Source organism: Thermobia domestica, chromosome 14 (assembly GCF_964235325.1).
Source record: "Thermobia domestica chromosome 14, izTheDome1.hap1.1, whole genome shotgun sequence".
Classification (NCBI taxonomy): domain Eukaryota; kingdom Metazoa; phylum Arthropoda; class Insecta; order Zygentoma; family Lepismatidae; genus Thermobia; species Thermobia domestica.
This window is the reverse complement of record NC_137467.1, coordinates 14,407,877-14,432,195: the sequence shown is the minus strand read 5'-3', so window position 1 is coordinate 14,432,195 and position 24,319 is coordinate 14,407,877. Positions and strand designations below refer to the sequence as shown.

General features: G+C 38.3%; 1 protein-coding gene across 2 annotated transcripts in view; it reads left to right on the top strand.

Annotated features, from left to right (window-relative positions):
- Positions 1–24,319, top strand: part of Spt20 (transcription factor Spt20 homolog) — an 87,062-nt gene that overhangs the window by 13,984 nt on the left and 48,759 nt on the right. For both annotated transcript variants that reach the window (XM_081737721.1, XM_081737720.1), the window contains exons 2-4: positions 5,932–6,061; positions 10,332–10,475; positions 20,007–20,348. In XM_081737721.1, coding sequence (XP_081593847.1) covers positions 6,026–6,061; positions 10,332–10,475; positions 20,007–20,348 — 522 coding nt within the window. In that variant the 5' untranslated portion in view covers positions 5,932–6,025. The remainder of the gene's footprint in view (positions 1–5,931; positions 6,062–10,331; positions 10,476–20,006; positions 20,349–24,319) is intronic.

The following is a 24,319-nucleotide window of genomic DNA, read 5'->3' as shown; positions in this document are numbered from 1 at the left end:
TTTGTTTAAAACTTTTGTCTGATTCAAAATGGCGGATTTGAACATGGCCGCCATCAAGGCAACTCTTACCATAGACCTAATATTTATCCATCTGCTTTTTATTTAATTATTATCATTAAAACAAAATTTACAAGGTGGGGTAAAGGACTAATACATATGCAGCAACAATATTTAATTTCCCTGTAACTTTTTACCAATTGCGCGTAAATCAAAATTAACGTCACCATTGTTCTTCTGATTAAATTTGAGTCTTAAATCATGTATCACATGACCCTATTCCTATTTTAAAAACTTAACCTTAATTCAAAATGGCGGATTTCAAGATGGCCGCCGTCAGGTATACCCTTACTATATGACTTCCCCCTAGTCCTAATATGTACCCATATATTTGTTATGCACCTTTTGTCGTTACAAGAGGTCTTACAGAGCTTTTACCTCCAACTGTATGAAGACTATTCTGTACTTCCATGTGATGTTCTGGTAGCTGTATCTCCTAAACCCCTGGAGCTTCGCACCTAAAACTTCACTGAAATACTAATCACATTTAGTACTACTTTTTCATATGTGTCTCAGTCAGCAACTCGATTCACCCAAACGTAAGGTTTACTTGTAAGGATATCCAGAATACAGTTGCTAATGCACTTTTGTTCACTATTGTACATTTCCTTCTCATGGATGGGTCCGAACAGATACTTCACACTTACGTCTATATCATAGGGAATTTTAAGGAGGTGTCTTTTTTTTTTCAAAGTTGGCAACCTTAACTTTGTGTAATGGCCTATTTTGTGAGCCTAAGTCTGCTCCAGCGCCCGGCTGAGCTACATTCAGCCTATTGGCGAGCACGTGTCCTTAACAGGCGCATCAGAATAGGGTTGCCAGATTTTGTAAGCGAAAAACAGGGACACCAATCTCAGGCTATATATAAGATCACGGTTCCTACTCATTTGAACAGAATCAATTAATTACCTGTCTTTTCCAGCTTAGTACTTACGTAGTACTTAGTAGTTACTTAGTACTTAAAAAAAAGTACTTACGACTTTCCAGTTCATTCTATATACAGGTAACACAAATGAAGCTCGAGCTCCTCCGTGGCTAAGCGGTTAGCGTACGCGCCTTTGGCGCGGGAGACCCGGGTTCGATTCCGGCTCGAGCTCGTGTGGTTCAGATTCCACGTTAATCAGTAGGTCCACGTCTCATATACCTCGCTGCTGAACGGGACGTAAAACTCAAAAAAAAAAAAAAAAACAATCAATCAACAAATGAAGCTCCACAAAGGAAGTATAAAGAATGTGAAAAGCTAACATAAGGAGAGCCGCCTGCTGTCTCATTCCAAATTCCCGATTTTTTGTGTTTATCAGGGCCTAGATATTGCGCAAATTACGACACAGTTTCCCATTTATGATTGAAGAAATACTTTTTTTTCTTTGTTGCGTCATCATTTGAGTCAGAAATACTGCCTTTCGTTTTCAGTTGAAACATACTAGTTCTTGCGGATTGAATTCTTTTCGATCTGAAGAACGAAAACCGGCGTCCCGAAAACCTTTTTCGGGACAGTTAATTCTTTCATTGAAAACCGGGACGTCTGGGAACCCTACATCAGAAGCTTTCTAGATTACGTGTTGTTTTCACGTGACTCACGACGTTGGGTGGACGTCGAAAATTGGGGAGCACCGGCAGGGAATCGAACTCAAGACCACGCGGACATGAGTCTAACGCTATAACCACTAGACCACGGTGTTTCCCATTTGCTACGCCACCTGGAGACAAATTAATGTCTTAAAAAGCGATATCCAAAGTTGTAAGAAGGATACAAGGAGACTTTTTAATGATTCAATGCCATTTTTTTTAGTTTAAAAAAAAACAAACAGTAAATGCTTTTTGAGTAAATATTATGTGAGGATTTCTTAATTGGTTACTTACTCGGTTATTATACAGCTCTGTAAGGCCTCTGTATATTTCTCCATAAATAAAAAGTCTATTTATGGAGAAGTTATAACATAACATAAATGTTTTGAAAAATACAATTTAAAAACTTTTTTTTTATTATTTTGTGTGCTAGGTCTTAACTTTACTACGCTATTACTAAAATGCTTGCAGAAAGTTTATGGTTCTATCTTAAACCATCGGAGGAGTTTTTTTTTAACGTTCTGCTTTACGGATCACCAAATCCTTTCCTTTACATTTCCAATTGTGGTTTTAGCTATCCTATTAAATATACAATTTTACAATGAATTTCGGGAATTAATTTCCACTTATTAGCTGTCTTTGTAATTTTTAACATTCCACTCCTTGTTTTATGAAATGATCCTCATTGTTCGAATTAGCGATTTATGTGGAATTTCACAATAGGACTTTTAATTTTGGAACTACTAAAATTGTTGTCACTAAAGGGAAAAAGCCTTTAGTTTAAGTAGAAGAAATCTTCAGGAGCTTAAGCTGTACGTAGTCAAAAACAAAATAGAGTTAAGTGTTTACATGCACAAATTGTGTAACTCACAATACTGTTTTCGTAGTGTGAGAATCCGGTTTGTGGAACATAGGGTTTACAACAGCCCCGAAAAGTGAAGTTTAGTTCCAGCAACTTTAATACCCCCTCCCCCTCCAAAATAGTGGAATTTTACATAAACCGCTAATTCGAACAATTTGTCCTTTCATAAAACAGGGAGTGGGCTGTTAAAATTAGTAACAGCCAATAGATGACAAACGAATAACCGAAATTAATTCGATGAAATACACTGTGTAAAGTTGTATTTTATAGGATAGATTAAATCACAATGGGAGACGTGAAGAAAGGATGCAATGACGCATCAAATACTGTTGCTGACAATGTTCTCAGCGCAGATCGAAATATCCAAGCAAAGGAACAAAATTGAGGCATAAAATAATTCAAGTTTCTTTTAACAAAAGAGACACTGACCAAAGCTTAAAACCCACTTTATTTTAAATTATAATTTGTAACTGTTTCGGATATCTAGCATATCCCTCTTCAGACACTATCGAAAATAAATGAAAATACAGACATATATATATCGGCCATTCCATCGTAACGGGTGTTACATTTAGACGAATAGAAATTATTATAGAAATGTCCTTACTGGGTCAAGATATATCAAACTGCTTCGAAACATCACCGTTTGTCTGTGTATTTTAGTAAACACTTAATTTGTTACATATGCATGATACCACAACTTAGTGAGAGTGAAAAATGTGGCGTAACGGGCGTTACAGCAATTGGACATGCACTTTCAGATGCATGTAAAGTTAAGCCAAACTCTGCGAATGTCCAGCTCAAAATTTGTTTCCAATTATGTGTGCACTTTTTTGAAAGTATGATGTGAATATTACAATCAGAAATTCCATAAGTGTAATGGCTTTTATTTTAAAAAATGTTCAATACCGTAACGGGTGTTGCACAAATTGTAACGGGTGTTACACAGTGCGAATGAACTTAAATCCACTTCACTTTTAATGAACATATTATGTAAAGAACAAAATATTACAATGTTAATAGATAAAAAATTACACATGTAGTACAATGTAGGAAATGAAAACACAAAATAATAAACATATAAATCAGAAGAATGTAGGAAGTTTCAGTATTAAATATATAGGTCTGTTGATACACTGATCATCAACAAAAGTCTATTCTTCTTATGCTTCAGTGACATTAACTCTGGAACTAAACTGCTACACAACTTTACGTTATTCTTTAATTTTCATAATCGGATTTGGCAGTTTACAAATCACGTTGAAAATGAATCATATTATGCCGTGCTGGGAAAATCCGCGCCCGGGGCGAGAGAATACGACGGCGCCCCCATTCATAGTAGTGAGGTCGACAGACCAGCCGCGAAGCGACACTATGGTTGGGGCAAACCGTAAGAAACTTTTGCAAAATAAATCCTGCTTTTCCTTGATTTTGAGGATGTTTTTATTATTTTCCTTCCATTTTATCTATGTGCACATGTATTTTCCTAACATGAGTAACATTATAGGACCAATTTCTACAACAGGAAGAGGATTTAAGTGCATACTAATTTGTACTGATATGTGAAGTATTTTTCTCTCTTTCTTTTTTTTTTCTTTTCCTACCGAATTTTTCGCCCCCTTACTTCGGCGCCCGGGGCCGTCACCCCGCTAAACCTTCCTTACGGCACGTCACTAGTATACTTTCTAAACTTCGGCGTAGTTCGAATTCCTTTTCGCCACAAGATTTCAAGAACATAACTCTAATATCACCATTTTCGTCCGAAAGTCCCTGACGGATTCCAACTTGACGATAGTCTTTGTTACTTATTTCATCTTTCATTGCCAGCAAGACAACATTCCAATACAAACATCTTCTTTCCGCAAAGGGCTGTTCACAACTTTAATTCGGAGTCTGTGTAGTGTAGTGTAGGGTTTTTCCGGTTTCTTGATGAAAATCTGTGGCGCTGCAGCCTCTAATGATTTGCTAAACGAAGACTTCCAATAGCAGCGTATGGGGCTTCTGATAAAGAAGTAGACTTCTAGTATGTTATGAGTACTTAATTGAAATATGGCCCTTTTATTATGTTATTTAACCACTACCTTGAGTGTGTGACTTAACGGGGAAATAAGAGGGAGTCCCCTATCTCACGATATCTCCTAGATGTTATTTTCTTTGGAGTGCACTTCATCACCTTCGGTTCAATGTCCCTTAATTCGCACACTGTTCTCCCTTACCATAATTCATGTCTTCAGAAGAGGACCCTCTATAACTTTACTAACTTCAAATTCCCTCTTAGAATCTTAGAGCTAGCCTAAGTGTACAAAATATTAGTGTCAAACCAAGCTAATGATTCACGTGTAACACCCGTTACGCAGTTTTTGCCTATTAAATTATAAATATAATAATATTCATTTTCTTATTGTATTGCCCATGTGCTCATTTTTACTTTTGCAAAAGATAGACTACTTCTGACTTTTAGTACAAGTTGTATAGAAAAAAATATATCTTTTTGTAACGGGCGTTACATAATTACATTGGTACCAAAAGTAGTCAAATAGAAGACTACTTAATATACTAACAGCTTTAAAACTTCTGAGTTTCAGTTCCTAAGGTGTACGTGCTTGTCTACACCGCAGTGCAACTGAATCAAATTCTTATCATGTGTTGTTTAGGGGTGTCCATTATTGTTGGTAAATTCTCCCTTCGACTGGCTTCGTACAGCATGGAATTTCAATCGCTCAAAAAGACAAAAACTAAAACTTTTTAACAAGAAATCGATCTGCATAGTAAATTTTGAACTTTTCTGGTCATTTTTATATAAATAACGAGCAAAATATATTTAAAACGATTTTCTGTCCTTAGGCTCATATTTACGTGGAATGGCCGATATAAATATTGTTTTGACAAAGTTTAAATTATTTAACCGTCATATATATAGTCATTGTTATACTTTTTTTATTTTTATTTTATTTTTTATATTTTTTTAAAATTTATTTATTTATTCCTATTTACTGAGGCCTTCAGCCAATCCCATAAGTCTTCGTGTTCACTTTCCAATTAATCACGTTCCTTCATTTTTGGTTCTTATAAGGGTCTTTTTTTAAATTTTCTTTTTCTCTATGCTATTCAAACTTCCTTGCCATAACAATATTTATATATATGTCTGTATTTTCATTTATTTTTGATAGTGTCTGAAGAAGGATATGCTAGATATCCGAAACAGTTACAAATTATAATTTAAAATAAAGTGGGTTTTAAGCTTTGGTCAGTGTTTCTTTTGTTAAAACAATCAATCCAAAGCCATGAATAGTCTTACTGTCAATTTCTTGTGCTTACTCTGTTTAAAAAATGGAAATGTGGACCTACCTTATTTATTGAGTCCTCAAGATGTTTTCTGTATGTGTTCTATGTATTTATTGTCTAAGCTTTTGTTTCTACGCTATGATTTGGTATATTTGCAGGCTGTCCCTCCGTGCTTTATCTGCCTGAATGGTGTTATCTATATACCTGCCTGCGATCTTGTGGTTAGCTGAATGAAGATACAGAAAGACAACCATGCAAAGCCTGGAGGCTGCATGTGAGGAAGCTGAAGTAAGTATTCTGTTATCTACAACACAATGAAAGGGTCCGGGACCGCGTGGTTCAATGTTAGAGTGTTCACTTTTGGTGCGTGTGGTCCCTGGTTGGATCGTAGCTAGCGCCAAGTGGGCTTTGTGGTGGACAAACATGGTGTGCGTTAGTTTTCTCGGAGTTCTTCCGTTTCATCATTCCACCATTTCACTCGTTCGCATCGTCACCGTTTCTTTTAGCTTACACAGTATACCTGTAGGACGTAAAACTGAAAGATTTATTCTGACGTTCGTAGCCGCGCAAACTTTAGTAATTGTAATCGTCATTTAAATAAACAGTTTTTCAAAATTTGTTCTCTGTTCTACAATGATACCTTCAAAGAATTTGATCCTGATCCACTTTCTTCTGAATATCTAGTTCTATTGTTAGTCTTTTCATTGAACAATAGCTATGTCTATCGCTTTGTAATATACGTGGGTGATGCAGAAAGTAATACCTCCTAGCCCACTACTTGGCTAATAGTACTGCAAACATTCTGAACTGTTTATCATTAATGTACTGATGTTTAAGCTATAGAGTGTCACTTGTTTCACCTTCCTATCTCGTCTCACTCCAAAGTAATGGAACAATCTATGGCATCCAGTGATGACGTCCGGTTGAAACAACGGGATATCGTTGAATTTCTGACTGCAGAAGGTTGTGCGCCCAGGAGCATTCGTCACCGGCAACGAGTCGTTGATACACCATTACAACCTGGAAACGAAGTGTCAGTCGATGGAGTTCCACCACACATCCTCTCCTTCGCCAAAAAAATTCATGAAGTTGTCCCATTTGCTGGTGAAGTGTTGTTGACATTCTGCCTCATCCTGTCGATAGTCCGGATCTTGTGCTTTTCGATTTTGGCTCTTCCCCAAACTTAAGGATCATCTTAAAAGGGCCAATGCTACAGTTGTGACGCGGAGGTGGATGTAGGAGTTCGGCAATGGTGTCGCCAACAGCCATGACAATTCTTTATCGACGGCATGAAAAACCTTGTTTCGCCTCGGCGCAAGTAATGGGGACTAAGTTGAAAAATGATACCACCATTTGTAGCTAACATTGCTAGCTTTCCACTAATACCTGTATCAATTCTATCTGTCAAACACATATAAAGTTATGGGCCGCGGTGGCTCAGTGGTAGAGCGTTCACTTCTGGTGCTTGAGGTCCCGGGTTCGATCCCAGTCCCCGCCAAGTGAACTTTGTGGTGGACAAACACCGTGTGCGTGGGTTTCCTCGGGGTTTTCCCGTTTCTTCCCACTTTCTTCATTCCACCATTTCATTCATTACTCATCATCACCGTCTCCTTTAGCCTCACGGCATAACCGTGGGACGTAAAACTCAAAGATTTCATTTCATTTCATATAAAGTTATCACCTTGGAGGCATTACTTTCTGAATCACCCTCGTATAAATAAACAATAGGTTTAGGAATGAAATATAAAAACAGTTTGGCACATATTTTGTAACTAATTATATAACTAACCTAGTGGTGTCGGTTCAAATCATTTAACAACTGGTTCTATGATTAGTGTAGTAACTTAGTAATTATTTGTTCCAATCATATTAATAATAGTGAACTAAGGTTAAGTTATATTATACGTTTATATTGACATTTTGTGTATTAATTTTCAAAAATAGTATTCAGAAGTAATTTCTTTAATAGTGGATCTAGAGATGAAGATATACTCTTAACAACTGGCTCGGGCAAACCGACTGAATGACACTATGGAGCTAACCTTACAATGCCAATGTGTTCATCCGAGCGAGATCATTTCTAGAGCTGCTGCCACTTTCATGCACGAGTATTCCAAATGCAAAAGTGATTACTCGGTAAACTCACATATTTAATGTATTAAAAATGTTACCTAGTTTTAAGCACATAATGTATTTGATTAGGTAGGTTTGAACCAGTGCTTTAAGATTTGTTAACACCTCTGTGAGAGCTGTAACCCTCCCAAAGATTTTTTACCTGAATGGTATGTCATTTTAAACTAAACTAAAATGGAATATCTGCGCTATGGTCAATGGAGAAAAGTTTAAATTATTTATTTATTTAACAATAACCAGATACAGCTCAGAGGGCATTTAATACCCTCCAGATATATACCCTATAGATATCCAGTTGGGTGTCTAACAACACCAACAACAACAACAATAACAATGAAAAAATTTTGGAAGGTATCGGCCAGGGCCTGTTTAGTAGGCATCATCCTGACATTTGCCTGGTAGGACTGAAGAAAACCCTGGAAAACCCCAGTCAGGATGGTCAGCAGCGGAAATCGAACCCACAACCTCCCAAATGCGAAGCCAACACACTTGAGATACTTCGTCTCAATAGAGCCTCAATAGACATTGTAGACATGTAAATTTTACGAGGCCAATAAAATATTAGAATAGTCCCTTCGCACAAACTACTACTACTTTCAAAATAAATTGTACAAACAAATAGAAAGTTTACTTAAGAACTGCCCTTTCCTCCACTTTTAGTAAATATTGTAATAAATTACTACGAAACCAAAATTGTACAATAAGAAAAAATGATGTTAGTAAAATACTATAGATATGCAGATGACTCTCTTCTAATCTGCAGAAAGCACGAGGATCTACAGACTGTACTTTTAGAGCTCTAAAGTATTCACTCTAAAAGTTAATTGCATAATAGAATTAGAAAAAAATAATAAAATCAAGTTTTTAGACATTACCATCAGCAGATTCCATATACGAATATGTACAGAAAACCGAACATGAGTGATATCTACATAAATAAAAAGTTAGTGCATTCTACACAAATAAAAGTAAATGTTGGGTAAATTTCTTTCTTTGGGTGTTGTAAAACGTATCACAAAACAACGACATCGAAAGGCAACTTAGATTTCATTTACCAAATTGGTGTCCAAGATGGTTATAATAAATACTCGTTACAAATGGAACCAGAAAAATGGATCCTCTACATTTACAGAAAAGGACCAAAGCTTCAGAGAAACAACAATGGAAAAGACAGCAAATAGTACAACAATGGGTATCTTCGCGTTTATGATCCAGTCTCCAAAAAATTGCAGAAAAATATTTTTTTAAAGGAAAATTTTCTCACAGGATACAAAACTTACTACATAGATAAAATGGTAAGCTCTGGTATTTACGAGATGGTATATAAGTGTGACCAAACCTACATTAGAATAACAAAAGGAAACATCGATAATACAATCAAGGAACATATTAAAGACTAAGAATCAAAGTAAAAGCGATTTCAGGATTATCAAAAGACCTAAGTGAATCCAAGCATATCATCAAACAAACAAGTATTTAGTACAAATCTTCTTCGCCTATAAAAGTTGATGAATCCTCTACATTTAGGACCAAGGGTCCCGAATTAAATCTGGATAAAGGAGCCTTGACAAGCAATGGAACTGCATCATTATTTACAATCAACAATACACAAAAGTTACCGTAACTGTCGAATAGTGAACACCTCACAACCTCTATCTAGTTCGGGGAGAGGATTTAGATTTCTGAGCTTTCGGCATCTATGGTCATTTAACCCGTCACGTTTGAGGGATGACGTCCCTCGGCGAGCAAACTGTCGGGGAAAGGGAAGGAAGGAAGCAACCTGGGACCTGTAAGTTAGGTACCACCCCGGCATTTGCCTGGTGTGAATGAAGAAAACCTCATTCAGAGTGGCTGGCCGGAAAAAGCTTTTTACATTATTCCGACCGAGTGCCCCCACCAGGAATCGAACCCAGGACCGCTCGCACCGAACTTGAAAGCACTAGCGCCCTACGGTACGCGGGGCCGCTCTATCTAATTCGATGTCAGTGAATATAGAAACTCTGTTATTTTGACAAACGAAGAAGGCAGTTGCATATCCTTTTGTACACATCAGAGGGAAATTAAATATAAAAGCAGTTCAAGAAATAATCCCAGAGTGATAACATTCTTGACAAGGTTGACAGAAATAAAGCCAATGATATATCGCACTTTTTTTAAATACTGACGACGCACCACGCAGGTAAACAATGCATTTGACTTTTATAGATGACTGATTAGTTAAGGAATTGCCTAGTAAAAAATCAAAAGCATAAAAAATAGATCACGTAACTGTTATAGCTTCTAACCAGAGATTCGTATCCTGGGCACGTCAGCGGTCAGATTTGTATGTGTGTGTTTCTGCAGATTTTTAATTTCTAAATTCATAGTACATTCCTGTGTTATATAAAATAATAATATATTTTTAATGTTTCATATTATCTTTCAGCGAATACTACATATGGTAAGAAGAAGGCCTTCTTCGGTACAATTTCATCAGGAAAAGAATGGAACAACTTTCAAATCCATCCATCAGAAACTAAGAGAAATATACGAAGAAGAGTGTGCCAAAGATAACTCGCAGCCTTACAAGGTAAAACAAACTTATCGTTTGTTGATCTGAGTGTAGCATATCGTTCAGCACTGGGTTATATGGAACATGGACATACAACTTACCGTGGGATCCGAACCACATGAACTCCCACAGGGAATCGAACCTCAGACTCACATGCTAAAATTACTGTTTACATATATATATATATATATATATATATATATATATATATATATATATATATATTGTTTTACAGAAGTAATCCCAATTACAAGTGTTATATTGCGAGGGTATGTTAAAATTAACTTAAGTATGTTACTGGTCAGACTGTATTAAACACACAAAAGGAAGTACCATACAGGTGTGCAAGTGCAGAGTATACATTATTTCCCCATGTAGTCACCATATTTGTTCAGGGCCTTGCCCTAATCGCACAACGACATTTCCCATGCTGCTGCGGTAGAATTCTCCATTGGTACTGGTGCATTGCATCCAGTACTACTCACGCACTGTGGATTCTTGTCGCCTTCTGTGCTGAATATTTTCGCAGGGAGATATGTAAGATATCACTTGAGATGTGGGAACAGGTGTAACTTGGCGCTATATAAGGTCTATGCGACGTATGTGACAATACTTTTCAATGTCACTGGCTTAAGAAATGCTTACACAGTGACTTATGCAACGCGCAGACAAGCATTATGATGCATAAGATGTATCCCAGTTAATAATGATTTGGTTGCTTGCGACGAATGGCGTTCTGAGGTTTCGTATAACCTCTACATACGTGGCTGAATTATGGTGTTTCCAGAAAGACTTCTGGTAATACCGGAAAATTGGGTTCATTATTTGCTAATCGCGACTTTTTTTGACAGCATAGGACAAATGTTTTCATATCATGGACTCCATCCTTGCTTTCCAGAAATAATGGTGAACCCACGTTTGGTCACCTATTACGATGACATGAAGAACGTATCACCTTCACGTGGATACTTAAACAAGTATACACTACAATCCCCATGCCCATATTTTTGTATTCATCATTGAATTTACGTGGAACACAATGGCGTATACCATTTAGTGCAACCCCAAGCGCTAATGTATTATATCCTATTCAATCGCAGCCTGTGGATGGCAGGAATTTCTGCTTCCATCTGTAACTCGAAATTATCGCTTAAGGAATATTAACCTCTGCCCACTCTATCATGCAGATCTGTTCGGCAGCATTTACTCACATCTTGCATGTCATTTTTATGGTTTGCATACGCAGACATGAGTTGTTCAGTAATTTGTCTAGCTGTTTTGCCGTTTGCACCATAGAAAGCAAGTAATACGATGGACGTTCTACTATGTGTACTGTATTATTGCTGTTGCAGTATTATAGTAGGGTGGGTCGTTTTGCCACTTTTTTTTTCGGAACGAAATGTAATACCTGGCAAAAGTGGCCCACCCACATGGACATTACAAGTATAGATTTTTTTTCAAATCAGATAATATCTTCTGTGAGAACTATTGCCTCAGAGTTTCAAAATTTCACTGAAAATTACAAAAAATACCAAAATTGTTCATGAATTTTAGTTATGTTAAAGTAAACATATTTTTGGATTTATATCTGCCAGATGCTATGAAAAATGACATTCAAGTCTCAAAATGCCAGTTATATGCCCCAGAGGTGGGATAGGGGTGCCTCCTCTGGGGCCCGAAAAAGGGGGCAAATTCAGTACAATCAAGCGTTTCTACAGCTATTTTCGTCCTTGCCTTTTCCTTCTACTGGTGGTTCATAGTGGTAGCAGAGCATCGTTATTTTTCACCATGACACTCCCACCCCTTTACCTCACAATACTGCAACGCCCTTCTGTCCCGATCTGCGTAACTCAGCGTCACTATCAGGAACGAGCCGGATACGCTTCAAATTGGGCGCCATTTCTCAAGCGCTATATTTGGTTACTGTTGCCTTCAGCTTATATGAATTGGCCGTTACAGATAATAGTTTGCTAAACACTATTTTCACAGAAAATTCTGTATTTCTTTTTTAAGACAGTCAATCTTATTTATTATATCACAAAAATGACTTCAGTGACAATGAAGCAGACCTTGAAGAGAAAGCAGAGGAAAGCTCTTCTGAAGAAGGGACCAAACCCAGAGACAGAACATCTAAACCGAAGCTAGATTTGACTGAAACTGCTATGATTGCTCAGAGATACAATGCAAACGAAAGGGCTGCGGCACATATAACATCAACTGTGCTTCAGTCAGCTTTAAAGACTGGAATTATAACTTTTCAACAATCTAGCAACATAACTCTGCTTTTATTGTGGACAGGAGCAAAATAAGGCATGCGAAACTTAAAGTTGCTCGGAATTTAAAAGAACATTCTAGAAATGATGATCCCACTAAAAGCCTATACTTTGATGGTCAAAGGGAAGACACTAAAACACACGCAGGCATCGTTACAGAAGAGCACTTATCACTTGTGGCTGAACCTAACTCTCAATACGTTGGTAACGTGACACCATCCTCTGGCTTTGGCCATGACGAGACCGCGGCTATTTTCGAGTACATCATGAACCAAATCGAAGGTGGCTTTGATGAAGTTGAGGTTCTTGGATGTGATGGAACAAACACTAACACTGGTTGGAAGGGAGGTATTCGTCGAAAATTAAAGGAACTAACAGGCTATTTGTTTCTTGCATTTTAATGAACTGCCTTTCCGAGCTCTGTTCACGAATATTGGCGCTAATTCAAGCCCCTATTCTTACACAGGTCCCATAGGTTCAAACCTATCTGACTGTGAAAAGCTTCCAATGGTGTAATTGAAACCAATAAAATGTGACTTACCTCATCATAGTCAGAAGAGCTCAGAAAACTCAGTAAAGACCTGTGATACTTATCTCAAGTCTCCCATTGCTAATGGTCCTTGTCACGTCTTTGAAAACTTTCACAGGTCTAGATACTTACCAAATGAATACCAGGCTGTAATCCGTTCATCCATTCAGACGAATGCATTTCTCGCACTCCCAGAGAATGTTCTTTTCGCCATGATAACTGATGGTCTACTTGCTGTCCGACAAGATGTATTACATAAGATTCTTAGTGCTCGCAAACACGAAGCAGAGAATCTTCATAACACTATTAGATATAATATCATTTCCAGACTGAATTTTGAGGCGAAAGATAACACTGAAATGATCTTTTGGGAAAGCACTGATGTTTCAATAACTGTACCAACAGTTATAAAGACGGTATCAAACAAATAGCCCATGGACAAACTTTCACTTTCTAACAACACTGTGCCAGAATAGTCCTCCACCCGCACGATGGCAGTAGAACGGATAGTGAAATTAGTCACTGAAGCAGCCTCCCGAGTATGTGACAGTGATGCTAGGGACGGGATGATCAGGTCAACCTTACTTTCTAGGCAAGCTGTGTCTAAATTGCAATCAAAGTCCCAATTTGTGAAAATTGTTCCTGACAGTGACGAATTGGTTAGTTCATCCATCCCTATATATGGTTGGTTGGTTGGGTAGGGCTGGCGGAGGAGCCTTAGGTGCAGCCACATCCACGTGGTAGACGCTTGAACAGGCTATATGACCAGGTGAGCGAGGACCTGCAAAACCGCTTTAATGTACTGAATTTGCCCCCTTTGTGGGCCCCAGAGGAGGCACCCCTATCCCACCTCAGGGGCATATAACTGGCATTTTGAGACTTGAATGTCAGTTTTCATAGCATCTGGCATATATAAATCCAAAAATATGTTTATTTTAACATAACTAAAATTCATGAACAATTTTGGTATTTTTTGTAATTTTCAGCGAAATTTTGAAACTTTGAGGCATTAGTTCTCACAGAAGATATTATCTGATTTAAAAAAAAATCTATACTTGTAATGTCCATGTGGGTGGGCCACTTTTGCCAGGTATTACATTTCGTTCCGAAAAAAAAGTGGTAAAACGCTGCACCCTAGTATTATAGTCTCCTCAACCTGCAATAATAATAATAATAATAATAATAATAATAATAATAATAATAATAATAATAATAATAATAATAATAATAGGGAATGTTAATTTGTGACTTCTTCTCGTAGAATTGTGTAGAATAGCTTAGTACAAACTTACAAAACGGTGCGACTAAAATGGAATAGAATGTAGAAAATAACAGTAAGAAGAAGAAGAACAAGCCGATGTGAACCGAAGTCGAAAGCTCCTGGCTTGCAAAATTGTAAAACATAACCTCTGTTGCCAAGCCGAGCTCTGCCATCAAATATATCGATTTTTATTCCTTAGGTGATGTGCTACTTCCCATCAAATTTGGTTCAGATACGGGTAGTAGCTACTGAGAAATTAATTACACACACACTAATTGTTTGCTGAGCAAAACCATATATTTTCATTAAAAATTAAATATGTGTTACAGTTTCACCAAAGCTTTTGTAACAATTTATTCCACTTCCGGTCTATGTTAAGTTCTAAGTTCCAGTCATCGCTTTATTACCCTCCATTTCAATACATCGTGCCTCCTTCTATTTTCTGATTATGCTTCTATCTTCTTGTCCTAGAATTTTTACTTCTCTCCAATTAAAAAAAAAAAAAATCGTAAATACTGGATTACTCATCTCTGTTCCGGATACTTGCCTGTTACAAAAATTCGTTTTACCACGATTGTTCTGTTTCACCTACAACAATGAGATAGTCACAAAATGGACGACAAACAGAAAATAACATCTTGTGACGCTAGTTTCAAGCATAGATGTTCATTTTACTTCGACCTCACTCACCCTCGCCCTCGCAGTAGCAGTTGGCCCTCGCCCTCGCGCGCCCTCACCCTCGCTGTCGAAACTTGTTCTCGCCCTCGCCGTCGAAGCTTGTCCTCGCCCTGGCGGCCAAAACTTGTCCTCGCCCTCGCGCACCCTCACCCTCGCCATCGAAGCTTGTCCTCGCCCTCGCGCACCATCTCCCTCGCTGCCGAAACTTGTCCTCGCCCTCGCCGTCGAAGCTTTTCCTCGTATCCTCACCCTCGCCATCGAAGCTTGTCCTCGCCCTCGCGCACCATCTCCCTCGCTGCCGAAACTTGTCCTCGCCCTCGCCGTCGAAGCTTTTCCTCGTACCCTCACCCTCGCCATCGAAGCTTGTCCTCGCCCTCGCGCACCATCTCCCTCGCTGCCGAAACTTGTCCTCGCCCTCGCCGTCGAAGCTTTTCCTCGTACCCTCACCCTCGCCATCGAAGCTTGTCCTCGCCCTCGCGCACCCTCACCCTCGCTGTCGAAGCTTCTCCTCGCCCTCGCACACCCTCGCCCTTTTCGTCGAAGCTTTTCCTCGCCCTCGCGCACCCTCACCCTCGCCATCGAAGCTTGTCCTCGCCCTCGCGATAGGAGTTGTCCATTATCCTCGCTCGCCCTCGCCTTCGTGCTCAAAACTTTTCCTCGCCCTCACATCATTGAGGGCGAGGGTAATTGAGGGTGAGGAGGCCTCGAGAGGGCCTCCTTCGTGAGGATCAGAGCATCAATTATTCAACCTATTTGTTGAATTATTTTTTTATCGTCAGTGGCGGATCCAGGGGGGCGATTGGGGCGATCGCTCCCCCCAGAAGAGGAAACTTCTTTATTTTATATATACAAATAAAACGCATCCCAGAGTTTGGAGCTCTTAAAAGTAGCTCTAAGTAGCAGTATTGCAACCCACCACCCCCACCAGAAGTCCGCCCTGGATCCGCCCTTGCTTAACATACGTCCTAAAGAAAGGAAACTAAACATATCATCGTATAACTTACTGTGGAACACCTAAAATGGAACAACTGTTACAATGGAGATCTCGGTCGATAGTGACGTTTACATCATTTATGCCTTTACTTCAAAATGTTTCTTGAACTACGATGCAGGCATAAGTATTCAGCCACACAAGGGCGGCTCTCATGAGGGTGAGGGTGAAACCAAGGTTTGATGAGTGGCGGTAGAGTGACTGCCGCGTACTATCTGTCAGAATTTGACAGTCAACACGTTGGCCATCCCTGATGTATGTAGCGTAACTGAGGAATTTGAACAAATTCAAAGGGAAAGATCTAAAGAGCTTAATTTTTAAACTCCGTCAGCAAACAAATAAAATAGTTCAGAACACTATTGTTGAATTATCACTCGGAAATATATACCCACTCTAACCTATAACATGAATGACTTCATTGATTTGAATGTGTAAAGCAGCTCTTTTAACAAAATTTCAGTATCAACGTGTCAGATATTTCTATTTAAGGACAAGAAAAAACATATTATTTATTTTGTAACTAAATGATAGCTCTACCCACGTAGATTATAAAAGTAGAAACAATGAAAATCGATACAATAGTGACTGACATTATTTTAACAAATATCGATTCAGATAATAGTTTAGGCTGTCACAAAACTATGAAAAGTTAGAAATTCCGATTAATTGTAACAACTTCATCAGTGGTGGACATTGGAGGAGGATGTATGCTATTAATCAGCCCATTTCATGGGCATCCAAACTCACGAGCCCAACGCTCGCTAGCTAGGCATTCGCGCTCGACCGTTCTCGGGTTCAATAATTAAGCGCTACGCCGAGCGCCAATGAAATAAGTCAGCGCGAGTCCAACTGAGGGAAGTGAGCCCGAGCACGATTCCCAAAGGAATAAATGAGCGAGAGCCCAGTTGAAAAAAATGAGCCCGAGTCCGAGAGAGTCCAGAGCAAATTGGCCATCTATGAACCAAAGTCATTCCATCAAGTCTTTTTTCATCTGATCTACTGCATTCTGATGGTTCTCTCATTGATTGTGTTTGTTCAGATATCAGCGCTCTTGTCATTTACTGCTGAATGACGTGAGTGACTGTCTGTCTGTCTACCAACACTCTTTAAACATGACAGTGTAGTAGACACTTCTTATCTAAAACGTCTCCAGCAAAAATGAGGCACACTTACTTCTTAATGTAGCGCTATTTCTACCCGGAAACTTTCATGGGAAAAATCAAATATTATTCTTATTTGCATTATTATTTTTAATAATTATGTAAGTACACACGAGAAATTGTCTACTGCAATTAATTGAAAGGAAAAATACGATTAATGTATAACCTTGCTATGACACTAACTTTTCATCTAGGGGACATGGCAGATATTTTAAATTTTGCCTCTCTCCAAAAGAGGTCAAACAGCAAACTCCAAAACGGTTGCTTTTAAGGAAGCTTGTCCTCCTCCCTCGCGTGCCCTCGTTCTCCTGAAGGAAGTTGTCTCTAGCCATCGTGCACCCTCGCTCCCGCAGTAACACTTGGCCCTCACCCTCGTTCACCCTCGCCCTCTTCGTCGAAGCTTTTCCTCGCCCTTGCGCACCCTCACCCCCGCCATCCTCGCGCATCCTCACCCTCGCTGCCGAAACTTGTCCTCGCCCTCGCGCACCCTCGCCCTCTTTGTCGAAGCTTTTCCTCGCCCTCGCGCACCCTCACCCTCGCCATCGAAGCTTGTCCTCGCCCTCGCGCACCATCGCCCTCGCTGCCGAAACTTGTCCTCGCCCTCGCGCACCCTCGCCCTCTTCGTCGAAGCTTGTCCTCGCCTTCGCGCATCCTCACCCTCGCTGCCGAAACTTGTCCTCGCCTTCGCGCACCCTCGCCCTCGCGGCCAAAACTTGTTCTCGCCCTCGCGTCACTGTGGGTGAGGGAACTTGAGGGTGAGGATGCCCTCGAGAGGGCCACCCTCGCGAGGGTGAACATCTCTGGTTTCAAGCGCAAAGTAGTATATAACTTCATTTTAAATGTTTACAATAAATTTCTTTAACAATGATTGTATCACGAAACAATGTCTACATACTGTGTGTTCTGATAATTTATGTGCAAATCCATTGTTGTATAAAATAGATTTACGAGAGGATCCAATAAGTTATCTACCTGGACAGGAAGGAAGAGGCAGAGCATATTGACGCCAGACACGTACGCGAAGGTCACTGTGGGAAACCCCGCTGCGCAATTTGAAATCAGTCGGAGCAACGCAGTGGCTGTGAACAGTGTTTGTGGTACGCTGCGTAGCAGATGTTTATATTGTAATGAAAATCTAAGAACAGAGTTAAAAAAAAAATAAATAAATAAACATGTATATATTTTATGAAAGACATGAAAAATTTTACTATAATGTTAAAGGGAAAGAAGACCCTGAAATTGCAAATATCATTTTTGTATCGTTATCTTGTGGCAATTTAAAAATGTGAATATTAGGTGATGGGAATCTAAATGTAACAAAAGAATTTTAGTCTCAGGCGATCACGTATCCTCTCGTATCATTTAAAATCATTAGGAGAAAAAGCAAAGTAATTATAGTGGACCTCAGGGTCCAGAATGATGCAATTTTTCTAATGTAAAAGGAACACGAGAGGACAGTGGAGGGAGGTTCACATTAGGACTCAAAACAAAAACTCCCAGTAATCGGAACTCGGAAGAATGGGTAGACGACTGAGAACTGGACTCAAATCCTGTTTAGGGGGGCGCGGTGGCTCAGTGGTAGAGCGTTCACCTCTGGTGCTTGGGGTCCCGGGTTCGATCCCAGCCCCCGCCAAGTGAACTTTGTGGTGGACAAACACCGTGCTCGTGGGTTTTCTCGGGGTTCTCCCGTTTCCTCCCACTTTCTTCATTCCACCATTTTCATTCATCTCTCATTATCACCGTCTCCTTTAGCCTCACCGGCATAACCGTGGGACGTAAAACTTAAAGATTTCATTTCATTTCAAATCCTGTTTAATGTAAGTTGTATTTTTCATTCACAAAACGCTGTTATTTTGGTAACCCAAGTTTTTAGTTTTGGTTTCCTGCTATAAAGTTAAGCCTCAGAATTAATGGCTCTCTTTTTATATGTAATCATTAGATTGATTTCTGTAATTACCTGTAAATAAAACATTGCATTTTGGCAAAGGGGAAAATAGAAACACTTGTCTTTTGTTTTGAATACCATCCAATAACTTTTTAAGTTAATGACAGGTGGTAACAATCATCCTCTCAATAAAATCTAACCACTATATTACTGCATTATTTAAACAATATGATGCTTCCACAGAAGCAGTATTGAATGCAGCTGTTCCAAGACTTGTTGGACTTCTTTGAGGAGGACCATGACAAATTCCTCCTTAAGTAGAAACACCTACGGGGACGCTTTTCGCCGGACGACTATGTCCAACAGTTTCCAGTGGTTTGCATGCCATGATAAAGAGTATTTTTTAGGGAGGGAGGGAGGGATTTCTTCGCTGCCCACAAAGTGGGGACGGGCATAGACCTCCATTGGGACTATCGAAAAAACAGTAATGACCAGGTAGATAACTTATCGGACGCTCCTCGTACTGTTTCATTGATGCGCGTAACATTCGCCAACTAACGCATTTTTTTCTTTTTTGTTGTTTTTATTATTATTAATTTCTAAATTTGGCATGCGCAGTATATTCGCGTAAATACGACATATGACTTAAAGAATATTCCTTTCAAAGCAAGAAATTGACGTTGTCCATATATCAACTTAATTTGTCAGCTATTGTTCATATATGACCATGTATGTTAATATGAATCTAAGTTAGTGTTTATCTTTCTTCCAGAATTTAAAATCGACATCTCGTTTATTGGAGAAGCTGGTGGTTCGGGATAACCTGAATACCTTGGTGATCAACCTTTACCCAGAGAACAAAGGCTATTCCGTAATGGTCCGAACAAAAGGAGGGAAGGAAGCGGAAACTCAGCCTCTGCCATACGATAACGAAGAATTTCTGGAATTTATCGACAATGAAGAAATTCCGACTATTTTAATAGACTTATTAGAAGAAGCCAATGAAGATGTCTTCTATAGTGGGTGTGTTATTGCCGAAATACGAGACTATAGACATCCGGTGTCGCATTACGCGTCAGAAACTCATTATGTGTTGCTAAGGCCCACAACTCAGGTATGTTCTTGGTAGCTGAAGAAGCTATTTCTGTGATTAACCGTGCACCATTTACATGTGAAAAAAAGTGTTACATAGTGAACAGTGTTCGAAATTTCTCTGTCGCGAGTTTTGTTTATTTTATAAGTGAAGTGACTTAATATACTATTGCCAGATATCTCAACTCAATTTTTCTGTATCAAAATGATTTTGAAACTTCTGTATATGGTTGGGCAGTTTTCTATTCTATTCTATTCATCTCCTCGCGGGAGATTTTATAATTAAAAGTCACAGCACTAAGGCCAAGTTGACTGCTTCACTAGAATTGTTTTAAATATTTTTGTTGTTATTATAATTGTAAAAGATGGCCCGTTCCAAAATGGACGAATTGGCCTGTTTCAAATAGTTATGTTTCCACACTAGTTTGTGACTAGGAAGGCAGAAGCGTAGAACATACAAAAAAATATGTAAATCACTATAAAAATTATAATGCACTAAATTATGTCCAAAATTGAAATTGTTGTTAAAAATGAAATTGAAATAATTGAAGAGCATGACGCTCCATTGTGTAGAACATTCTACGCCATCTTCTGGACAGTTTTCATAGCATGTTTTTATTTCCAAATTACGATGGTGATACCAACAATGTGTACCCGATGGCATTGTTCTTACTCTTTGTTTTAATTGCAATTATTGTTATATTGTGCGTCATTCGCCATTGTATTATTGCTGTACCATACTTAAATTTCTTTTGACGGACGCATCCGATGATTTTAAGTTATATGAACGCCTGTTGACGGGTTCGATTTCCGCGTTTGCCCCCTTCAGATTTCTTCTTATTAAATAAATATATATATATATATATATATATATATATATATATATATATATATATATATATAAAAGAAAGCGATCGAATCACGGGAAAACGTCTGAACTGTTTGAAATAATTTTTGGATATAGGTGTCAAATACCTCGAACTGGATTCTTATCATGTTACTTTGATTATAATGCACAGCTTGGATTGATTGTGATTCAAATCAAGATTTAAATCGCCTGATTTTTAAAATAAAAATAATTGATTTAAATCAAATTCCGAAATAAATTAATTTGAAGTGAAAATAAGTAAAATCCCGTTTCTGTTCTGTTATTTCGATTATGGGAGATAATAATTATAATACAATGAGACCCAAATATATGTACAGCACAGTACATATGTGCAGTACATATGCGAGTGTTCCATGCAGAGGATGCTTAAGGAAAATCCCGTTTTGCAAGGGTAACAGGACAATCCTACTTTCTTATCTTCGTAACATAGGGTTTGCAAATCGTTAAGTATTCCAACGGGGTAACCACCATTCGACATGTAAGACGAAAATTCTTTTGTGTGTACATCTGTTTATTTGTTCTCAGATAATAGGGCGTATTTAGGTGGGTCCGATACCCTCTCCGAAACTTAAAAATTTTGTAGCTGTTATAACTATAGGCGAAATTTACGTATTTTATATGTGTTTCGTGACGCAAGCTAGTTCTGGACCGCCCAATAATAATAATAATAATAATAATAATAATAATAATAATAATAATAATAATAATAATAATAATAATGTCTGCCAAATATCAATAACATTTGTGACAAAAAGCGCCATGTTGATAAACGTTGCTGTACTTTTTCTTTAATGCTTAAGAAACATTGTTTAGGATTGAAATAGGTTAACGATTGGGGTGTAATTCCAAATTCAACCCCAATACTTCCACTTAGATGGCATAATTAACATTTAATGCTAATTCCTAATGTTTTTTCTTCAATTCGCGATTTGCATTATACGAGGAGAAAGATGTGATTTAAATTTTTAAAAATCGATTTAAATAATATAAATCAACAGAAACGATTTTTTAAAAAAGAAAAAAAATTATAATTTTTTTTCACCCTGATAATACATATCCTAAGAGAGGGGAGTGTGGGGTCATAATTTATGCGAAAAATTGAGAGTATCTCAGGAACTCGTCAAGATGAGAATTGAAATTCTGTATGTAAACTTATTAAAAATAAAGAGACACATGTTCCAGCACTTTTGAAAATTCCCGTTTTAAGGGGGCCATTTTTTATAAAAATGAAATGTAAGATGTTTAACGGCCAAGTTCTCCCTGATCCCTGCACCTAATTTGATTATTTTTAGTACAGTCAGCGACAAAAATTCTTTCCGTTTCGTAAAAATTTATTTTAGAAATAACGATGGTATGGCTGGAACGTACAGAAAAATTTAATTTATTGAAAACTGTACTCAAATTGTCCTTTTAATCTGAGTTACTTACGAAAGTAGTCGCTGACTGTACATGAGTGAGTCATGCCTAACTTAAGTTTTTATCACGTCATCGGCATTCGGGTTGAAAAGAGATGGGATGTCGGGTGGGGAGGATGTGACATTTAAAATAATAATAATAATAATAATAATAAAACATTGACATTAATGTTTAATCAATAATTTTTGGGGTCGCTGAGATGAATAGTGAAATTCCCGGTGACATTTAAGTCCATCTTCAACCCCCATCGGTATGAAGTGAGGAATGGATAAAGGTGACGTATACGGGTTTATATTATTACACTTTCATTGAAATGGGTATCGAAGGAAAGGAAATGCTTACAAGTAAGGTTACAAAGCCTGCACTGAAATGTGTATATATTATTTCATACAACCAATACAGCTAACGGATAGTACGAGGCACGTCCAGAAAGTAAGTTCCGTTTGGTAATAAAATTAAATTTGTGTACAGATACAGAAATATTATTTATTGCACAAAATTCTACAACTCTTAAACTACTTTTCCACATAACTGCCGAAATTTTGCAGGCATTTGTCATAGTGTGGCACAAGGTTTTGTATACCTTCATCATAGAAGTTTGCCGCCTGTGTCTTCAACCAGTTGGAAACAGTTTCTTTCAGCTCGTCTTCATTGTTGAAGTGTTGACCGCCAAGCATACCATATTCCATACCGAGAGCGAGTAAACATCGCAAATTTGCCGATAAATTTCAGTTGGTTTCACTTTCCTCGCATTCAGAAAACGAATCACCGCTCTGATTTCACAAGCGGTGGGATTTTCAATCAACACCGACAATGTAAACAAGCACAACAAAGCGTACGTGACTGACAGCGATCTCCAAATGGCGCACGTTTCTTCTCCTTGATACAGAGCGTCTACCGCGCATGTGCGGAACTGCGATCGCAGCGCTGCAGCGGAGATAAATTGAAACGGAACTTACTTTCTGGACGTGCTATGTATATTCATTAGGTTATTTTTCGGCATAGTCTCCATATCGCTTGAGGCGCTTGTCGCACCCTGAGATGAGTTTGAACATTCCTTCCTGGTAAAAATCATGTCCTTGCATGTGAGCTTGGTTCACCAGGTTAAGTCGCTTATATGATGATCGAATTATTTTGTAAAAACATTTTGAACTTTTGGTGCAAGGGTTCTGCTAAAGTTCAAATAAGACAAGAGTGCCTACAGGCGGAAAATATCAGGATTTTCAACATTTATCAGGAAAACACAGGAAATATGAGATCAAAAATGGAGAAAAAGTACAGAATCTACCCTTGGATCATATTTTCCTTCAGGGGTTCGCATGAGCAAGTGGACTGGTAACTACAGGGGTACCTGAGATGAGTCTGGCATTGCTTACATTTTCTTATGCTAGATTTTTTTTTTAATGTATCTGATGCCTATGAATAATAAAACTATGATTTGTCAAGTACTGAGTATTATCAGTCTTTATTCCGGGTATTGCTTTGGTCACAAACAATCACTTTTAAAGCTGAAAAACACTAAATGAACATTGTTTTTCTTGCTTCGCCGTGTAACAAAATAAAACCAAGTATTTCAAAATCTCTATATATGTTTGCCAATGTAAGGTTGGAATTATGACCAGTTACTCTTGAAATGGAGGTAACCACAATCGGATGATTTATTCTAATTATGTAACAAAATTATTTCA